Source organism: Girardinichthys multiradiatus, chromosome 20 (assembly GCF_021462225.1).
Source record: "Girardinichthys multiradiatus isolate DD_20200921_A chromosome 20, DD_fGirMul_XY1, whole genome shotgun sequence".
Taxonomy (NCBI): Eukaryota; Metazoa; Chordata; class Actinopteri; order Cyprinodontiformes; family Goodeidae; genus Girardinichthys; species Girardinichthys multiradiatus.
In genome coordinates, this window is record NC_061812.1 from 53350792 (window position 1) to 53359619 (window position 8828).

The 8828-nt window shown below is 40.8% G+C and overlaps 1 protein-coding gene across 3 annotated transcripts; it reads right to left on the bottom strand.

Annotated features, from left to right (window-relative positions):
• Positions 1-174: 174 nt before the first annotated feature.
• On the bottom strand, positions 175-7433 carry LOC124856540 (bactericidal permeability-increasing protein-like). 3 transcript variants are annotated; one of them, XM_047347076.1, is made up of 16 exons: positions 7274-7433; positions 4819-4929; positions 4616-4730; positions 4408-4539; positions 4177-4332; positions 4030-4093; positions 2664-2724; positions 2486-2577; positions 2208-2384; positions 2065-2124; positions 1814-1981; positions 1658-1725; positions 1528-1570; positions 1392-1455; positions 415-491; positions 175-307 (listed from the first exon to the last, which is right to left on the bottom strand). In XM_047347076.1, the coding sequence occupies exons 2-16, from the start codon at positions 4922-4924 to the stop codon at positions 266-268; spliced, it is 1425 nt and encodes a 474-aa protein (XP_047203032.1). In that variant the 5' UTR covers positions 4925-4929; positions 7274-7433; the 3' UTR covers positions 175-265. The 3 variants fall into 3 exon arrangements, with proteins under 3 accessions (XP_047203032.1, XP_047203030.1, XP_047203031.1); XM_047347074.1 differs by lacking the exon at positions 7274-7433 and adding an exon at positions 6535-6688; XM_047347075.1 differs by lacking the exon at positions 7274-7433 and adding an exon at positions 6535-6681 and having other exon boundaries at positions 4819-4926.
• Positions 7434-8828: the final 1395 nt, after the last annotated feature.

An 8828-nucleotide genomic window follows, 5' to 3' on the forward strand; every position in this document is an offset into this window, starting at 1 on the left:
TGCTGCCATCTGCTTTGGAAGCAGTAAGCTATTCCTGAACTCATCTCTGCTCTGCTGAAAGTCTTCTGTTATTAGAGGACAGCAGTAACACAAGGGCCTCAAAACACAAAAATCAAAACAGCTGATATTTAAAAATCAACCAAATGTAGGAAAAACCCAAAAATGATCAATATCTGAGGTGATATTGACAATTTATTGTAGGAATTATGCTGTATTGAAGCTTAAAAAAACTAATGTTTCCTTGCTCCGTTTGGGTCTTCGCACTTCAACCTGTGAAATCAACATCTGTCCCGATCAGCATGTAGTCCTGCAGATAAACACATCAGACAAATGTTGCTTATCAGAAATCAGAGGTCTTTTAATGTGGTCATGAAAATTTTGATTTCTGCTACTGTTGAATATATTGTCTCTAACCTTCATGATTTGAATCTGGGGTTTCACAAGGTTCATTTTTCCGAGCGCAGGAAGTGGGTAACCTTTATCAAGTTGAACTGTGAAGGAAAATGTAGGGTTAATTGGTCACAGATATTTCATGCAGGAGACGGAGGTAATATTATGAGGGTTAGTCAGACTGAATACAGATCTAAGCACTTTAAATCAACATGAATACGAATACAACCACAGCCTGCAAGTTTAAAACCTACAGGCTGATTTGTACTGTTTATGTGATGTATGGAAATTTTCCGATGAGCAGTTGATTTGTTGAAAGAAAGGTTTCCTATTGATCGAGACCAGAGATAACTAGCTTAGCGACAGCGCTAACTGTAAAATCAAACTTCCTGGCAAGCTGAGCTTTTAACCCTGAGGCCATCAATGGAAAGAAGGGAAAAGAATAGACTGAACACTTTAAGTAACATTTTATACCTTAATCACAAACCAGCTCTTAATTATTTTTTCTTTCTAACATGCAGGATAAACCAGAGCAAAATGATGCTAATAATTAGTAAGAATGTAATTGATTTAGTTGAGTATACACATTTTAAAAGTTATTTGGAAGTTATTTCAGTTGGTGTGCTTTAGCTGTTTAACTTACATAGTTAATACTAAGCCATACTGATCAAGATTACTTTTAAAGATTTCTAAACATAAATGTCCGAGCCTTTCCTAACACAGCAGCCTTCACATGCTGATACAGATTAGCATTACCGTTTCACTTTGTAACCTTGTCTGTTCTGTGTTATGGGAGCTGGTCCAGCCATATGTACATGTGGATGCCTGTTAGACATTGCTAAAACTGTTCGGTCCAATCACACTGACACAGCTTGAATAATTACACTGGGGTCCATATTTTGTATTTGATGACAATGTAAGTTAAAGTTTTAGAGTTTTTTTGGGATATCAAACTTAGAAGATCTGAGAGAAAATTCAAAAAGAAAACTATATAAACTTACCATTAACTATGGGTATCACTACGATTTTGAGAACTGTTCGGAGCACACTGTCAACGGAGCCGACCTGTGATTCAGCAGTATGGTGAGGTGGAGTTAAGGGACATTACAGTAAATCATAAGAGAATAGAGTTCTTACCTGAAAAGGTCCCACATAACTGGTTCCTAGGGACAATTTCATTCTGTACAAGTAGAACAAAGTTTGAACTCATTGAACATCCTTACAGAGAGCCTGAAGGAGAATTTCAGTGCATTTTTGAGTAACTTACTCGTTGAGAGTGAGATGCCCAGCAACGCTCAGTCCTCTGACAAACACGTCGGCGCTCACACTGCTCTCCTACCAAAAAATTGTCAGAAATGTTCAAGATCTTTTTTTCTTACTGGCTAAGACAGTGACTTTCCATTTTAGCAGCACTGTGACAGACCAAGTTCAGGACAAAGAGAGGGGAAAGCGTGCCGTTGTGTTGAATGGCATAAGCCGTCACTGTGCCAGTGGCCTGAAGGGTTGCATTTTTAGGCTGAAAAGTGATTGAGGGATTCTTCTCAGCCCTCACCAGCAGCTTCATCATTAGACCTGGGTACTGCTTTGCAATCTGAGAACACAGAAGAGGATCAATGATGCACAAACCGCCAGCGATGTTTACATTCCTCAATAAATTCATGGAATGCTTCTCACCTGTGGGATGAAGACTCCGAACGTTTTCGTGTCGAGTCGGAAGGGAGAGCTTTTGGGGACCTGTTTGTAGCAGAACAAGGAATGTTGTTACACAGGTGTGATCTAATCGACTTGGGGGTCATGAAGACTTAGCAGCAATTCACCATGTCATCCATGATGTACAGGCTGAGAACTCCAGCTTGGTTGTAGACAAAAGCTGCAGAGTTGGCAGTAAAGGCGGACAGGGCCGTGTACAACATGTTGTTGTTCTCGGATGGCAGGGAAAAGGCAGCGGGGGTGAACGGAGGCTCCTGGTGCTTGCCAATGTTGTAGAACTCCCCCTTTAACAGAAAAGGGGGCATAAGTGATCTCAATTTTTTAATAATGTTTTATATATATATATCAATGCTTGAAAAATGCCCAGTGGTTTAGAATTCTTTACTTTTAAATTCAGATCAATGGAAGATTGTGAAACAGCTGGAGATGACACCATGGAATATTCAATCTCTGCATATTTGTCCACCTTGGCCAGCACTGCAATAAGAGAAACAGATGTTCACTGACATTCTGTTGGCTTAATAGAAAAACATCTACATAATGTGCAAAAAGAGATGCTTTACCGTTGAGTGTTTTCAGCTTGGGGTTTAAACCGGCGACTGTTTTATCTACCAGAGGACAAATCTGCAATAATAAAGAAAAACTGTAATTCTGAACTCTATTTTTTTTTAACCAAACAACTGTCCTAACTAAACTGATTACTTTTTATTCTAAGAAATCTTCAAGATGATGGCCAATTACTACAGAAAGCCACATCTGAATTATGTGCCGCTCCTTTTGTGAATAGTATGGAAATGTGAGTGCATTGATGGACATCTGCTTCGAAAATCAGTTTAGGATGAAAATAAAGATTTACTGCTAACATAGTGAGTCAAACTATGGTGGTCCTCACTCTGTATATGTAGCCTGATAAAAATCGTCTGTTAAATGTTCATTTAACATTGACTACGACCACAAAATACAGTGTATTTTAATGGGATTTATGTGATAGACTAAAACAAATTAGTGGATAACTGTGAAGTGGAAGGAAAATCATTAACCCTGCAGCTTTGCACATACTGAGACTGATTTACAGCAAGGAGTGTGGATATTTTTGCACATTCTTTTTTGTAAAAAATAAAAAAAGAGAACAAGCTGATTGGATGGAGAGAGTTCACATTAGTTTTTGCACATCGTCAATATCATTAAGCTCTGAACTTTGGAGCATTCTAACATAAACATGCTTTTATCTAAACAATTCTGTGGTATGTTTAGGGTTGCTGTCCTGCTGGAAGGTGAACCTCTGTCCCAGTCTCCAATCTTTTTCAGCTTCCCACAGGTTTTGTTCTATGTCCTCTCCATGGCTTGTGAAAACGTATGGCCTTCTGTTGACAATGGCTTTATTCCTGTCACTCCTCCAAGCAACATTCATGGTGCACACAACTAAAAGTTAATTAATAGTGATCCAGTCTACAGATTAATTTGCCTCAGCTGTGGGTGTCTGCAGCTCCTGCACATTTACATGAGCATCTTGGTATCTTCCAAGTTAGGATGATGGATTGAACAGTGCTCTCTGTGATCTTCGATGCTTGGGATATTATTTTGTAAATGAACCCTGTTTTAAACTTCCTCTCAACCTTCTGGCCTTTCTGTGCTGTTGCTTGGTCTTCACGATGCTGTTTGTTCACCTATGTGAACAAACTTGTGAGGCCTTCACAGAAAAGCTGGATCATATGGGGATTACATTAAACACCATTGTTCATTTTCATTCCACTTCAAAATTTGCAATCCTTTGTGCTGGTCTGTAACATAAAATCCCAATAAGAAAACTTCAAAATGTGGGGTTGCAATGAAACTAAATCAGAAAGAGTTCAAAAGGTGTGAATATTTCTGCAGTAGGGTAAGGAATTCAGAAAGGGATGGTGAGCTTTTTGGCTGGTTAGCCCTCACCTGTTCCTGCAGAGCGTTACATAGAGCCTTGTTTATGAACTTGCTGAAGAGATTGTAGAGCCAGCTGAAACAGACAACCATGACAGATGTTAGGATTCTGCAGCATGTGATTCCAATCGCGTACCCTCATGGGTTTTTTTCTTTTACCTAGCTCCACCGTGGAACTTGACTTTGGCACTGCCGACAGTGGCTACACAGTTAGTATTGCTGACCACAGGCCGCCCCATCTCGTCACTTTTCACTGCGATGGTTGTGCTGATTGTGAGTCCATTGACATTTACATCAAAAGAGCCGCTGTCCTTTCTGTTAAGAGCGATGCACAAAGGGATCAGTGCTGTAAGAAGGACCTAATTTCAGTTTGAGAAGATCCTCACTCACATTATTCTGAGGTACTTGACCCTCCAGTCTCCATGCAGATTCATGAAGGCGTTTCCGATAGTCAGCCTGACCCCAGTCCCTGGCACCAGATTCACTGCAGAGCTTGGCAGCCCTGTGTTCACTAACCGCATGCTGGAACAGTTTCAGAACAGTTGGCCTCAGTTTTTAACTGAGTTTGGAGTGTTTTTTGAATAATGCATTGCCTTACTTTGTTAAACTGTATGTGACTTTGCCAATGGGAGACACATGTTCTGAGCCAGAATAATCCGGAATATGGACAGATTGAAGTTCTTTCTGCAGGGCAGCGATGCCTAGTTGTTTTCCTGGCAAATATATGCAGATTTGATGGTAATGATGAGGAAACAAGGGAGAAATCTCATTACATAATGAAGCTTCAGCTGTAAAGGTTACCATATTGAAGGCCTTTATTGGTCAGCCTGACCGTCACTCCTGGGTTGATGCTTAAGGTAGTGGAAGTAATCGCCAGCAGAACCAGCAACCAGGACAGAGCCATCATAACTTCTGGCAAAAAGCAAGAAAACTTCTGTTTTTGTAAAAATAGAAAATCTACAGAGCCTTGCACAAATTTCAATGAGTTTTATTAGTTAGAATTTTTAGTAATTAAGGGACTTTTGAAGGCAGTTTACAGCAGTTGCATTGAATTGTACTTAGTGGTAAGTCAGAGTGAGGAGGGTGAATGCCACACTTTTCAGATTATCGGAAAATGTTAAATTATTTTGCCAGTCAGTGTAATACCTTGTGAGGAAAAGAAATGAAAGAAATCAAGCCAGCCTTCTTTAGAAAAGTTCCTACGTTTTATAGACAAGCTGCTTCAATGCAGTATTCTGAGTAAGTTTGGCTTTCTTATATCTGACAGAGCTGCCTGTTTTCCCCAGGACAAAACCACATGACCATCATAAAGTCAGCCCAAAAGTTAGCTTTATTAAATTAGGCTGAAAATTAAGATCTTCTCCTCATTCTTTGCTCACTTCAAAAAAAGAATGTTTAAATCAGTGCACAAAAACTTTACAAACCGACAGCATTAGAACACAGCATAATGTGATAGATGCAAAAACTACACCGAATGACCCAGTTCTCTTCATGTACCAGAGAGATCCAATATCAGACCTAAAGACTGGGCATCCTGTTATAGAGTACCCCTGGGTTAGGGTTACCAGGAAGAAATGAATGGGTCATTACGTGGTATGCTGAGGAGGTCATTAACATGTGTTGGAACATGGACAGATCTGGGACACCGCTGGTTTACACTCACACACTTCCTGTTTCTTTTTACATTAAATATGTTATATATCTTCATGATATGAATGCAAACACTTGTCACTGACATGGATGGGGCACAAACACAATAAAACAAGTTTGAGTTTATGTATACTGGCTAATAATCTTTTACTCTGAGTGTCATTGCTGATATATTAAATGTGTGTTTTATTGTGAATATTTTTCTCTCAATCTGGGACTAATTTGCCCCTAAAGAGATGTGGTTTCTCCAGCCATTACTCAGTGTTAGTATTTATTTTGTTATATTTGCTTTTACAACAGAATATTTGAATAAAATTTGAACATTTGCTAAAGAAATTTGTTATGGGTGCACAAATTTAGTAAATGGTAAATCACTTACAATATCTGTCTCTGTTCTTGGGATGTAAAGAACCTTTTTATGATGAAACCTTTTATGAGGCAACACCAGTAAGTATAGGAATCCATCAGTTGGCTGAAGGAATGGGACTTGACTTTAGAAAAGCTACCAAAAATATAACATTTTAATTAACTGAAAACATGTTTTTGTTTAGTTATATTTGTCAGTTTAAATATTGTTCTGTGGTTGTGATTTGCTAGCTTAAAAATTAAAAACCTTTTAATCCATTGTGTTTCTTACTGCTTGATCGCTAACGGGATAAATAAAATGTTCTGATTCTTTAAACCGCATGAAAATTGACCAAATAGTTCCTTTTTTAATATACAAACAAAAAAAGTGATAACCTAAACTTAAAGTTGAGCTACGTTATAATCTGTACATATATTACAAGAATGCATAAGAAGAACACAACACCATTTTTTAGACTAATTATTAAAATCTTTGCACACTGTATATACAATGAGACTTACCTGAAGCTGTGGATCAACAGGCGCAAACAATTCTTCCTTTCCCCCCGACACGGTGAGTCTGACTGTTTACAAGACCGAGTCAGTGAGTGAGGATGAGAGGCACACGGCTTCTAATATACTCCCTGAACCAGGAAGTTAAACCTGCCGAAGGGACTCACCCACAGGCTTGAAGAATCACGGGTTTTCTTTCCTCAATTTTTGGCTCAAGGCCTTATCTGAACGATGTTTGGGCAAGTCTAAAATCTAGACATCAAAGGTTAAATATTGAGCAACGTTTAGATGTTTGCATATCTTTCACTCTCTTGTTTTTAGTACTGTGTTTTCTGTTCCCCATCTGCAGTTGCAGTTCCTGTAAACTAGAACGTTAACAACCATACAAAGTTCCTCCTTTTTCCAGCGATTTACAGTGGGGAAAACCCGTTTTTGATACACTGCTGATTTTGCAAGTTTTCCCACTTGCAAAGCATGTAGAAGTCTTTAATTTTTATCATAGGAACTTTTCATCTCTGAGTGACTGAATCTAAAACAAAATCCAGAAAATCACATTGTGTGATGTTTTTAAGTAATTGCTTAGCATTTCATTGCATGACATAAGTATTTGATACATCAGAAAACAAAACTTAATATATGGTACAGAAACATTTGTTTGCAATTACAGATATCAGACATTTCCTATAGTTTTTAATGAGGTTTGCACAGGCTGCAGCAGGGATATTTTGGACCACTTCTCCATACATACCTTCTCCAGATCCTTAAGGTTCCTGGACTGTCGCTGGTCAATACGGACTTTCAGTTCCCTCCAAAGACGTTCGATTGGGTTCAGGCCAGGACACTGGCTAGGCCACTCCAGGACCTTGAGATACTTCTTACAGAGCTTCTCCTTAGTAGCCCTGGCTGTGTGCTTCAAGTCATTGTCATGCTGGAAGACCCTAACCCTAACCCAGACCCATCGTCAATGCCCTTACTAAGGGAAGGAGGTTGGTGGCTAAGATCTCCCGATACATGGCCCCATCCATCCTCCTTTATACAGATAATGAGTTGAAACAGGTGCAGTTAATACAGGTAATGAGAGAACAGGAGGGCATCTTAAAGAAGAACTAACAGGCCTGTGAGAGCTGGAATTGTTAATGGTTGCTAGGTGATCAAATATTTATATCATGCAATAAAATGCTAATTAATTACTTAAAAATTACACAATGTGACTTTCTGGATTTTTGTTGTTGATTCCGTCACTCAGTTGAAGGGTACCTATGATAAAAATTAAAGACTTCTACATGTTTTGCAAGTGGAAAAATTGCTAAATCGGCAGTGTATCAAATGCTTGTTCTCCCCACTGTAGTTCTGAATCAGTTTGATATGTTGAACTGGATCACAGTGGAGGAACTAGAGACTTCAGACTAATGTATTATGAAACTGTGCTTTGGTTTTGAACGTGAGTAAAGTTGGCCCTTCCACATTCAAATCTACACATTGTTATTAAACATGTGGCAAACCCTCTTCCCCACCAGTTATTTTTTAAATGCACTCTACAACAACACGCATCAACACCACATTTGAGCAGGCGGAGGTAGGCTTGGGGTGTTTCCATACCCTCGTTTGGTGTCTGGTGCTGAAAGCCAGGAGAAGGGGCGGGCCTTCTGGGTGGGGTCTGGGTTGGAGTTGGGAGTCAGGTATGGGGGTCGATCGGTGCCGGGGCTGTCTTTTTCGCTCTCTTGGGATCATTTGGATTTTTTTGGGTCCCAGTTTCTGTCTTCGGTGCCCAGTCTGCCGGCTGGGGGGGGTGCCGGGTTCTGGTGGGGGGGTCTTGGCCTGACAGTGTGCGGCAGTGATTTGGATGTGACTTCGCATTGGTGGAGGGGCTGGCTGGCCTGCTTGGTGCGGCAGGGTATGCCATGCAGGAGTCTGTGCGGCCAGCATGCAGGGGTGCCTCCAGGGTAGGGGTGTGTGGTTTGCGGGGTGGCTGGTCTTTGGCTGTGGTGGCCTTCTTCCGATGCTTCCTTCTGTGGCTCTGGCCTCCCGCCGGGTGGATGGAGCGGTGGAGCACGCCTTGTACCAGCTGGTGGGTTGAGCTCAGGCCGGGACATTTGGTCGGCCTGGCCTGATTACCTGGATGGCGCAAGTTTCTCTCTCATGGGCTGGCAGGGCTGGGGCTGTGGTGGGGTGTTCGTGTGGTTGCAGGGGTATGGTGGGTGCTGCCGGCCCTGAATGCCTGTCTGTTGTGCTTCTGGGCTGGGGTTGCGCCGGGCCCTTATCCTTGCCATTGTGGGTCAATGTGTTTTGGAGGGCAGGATGCA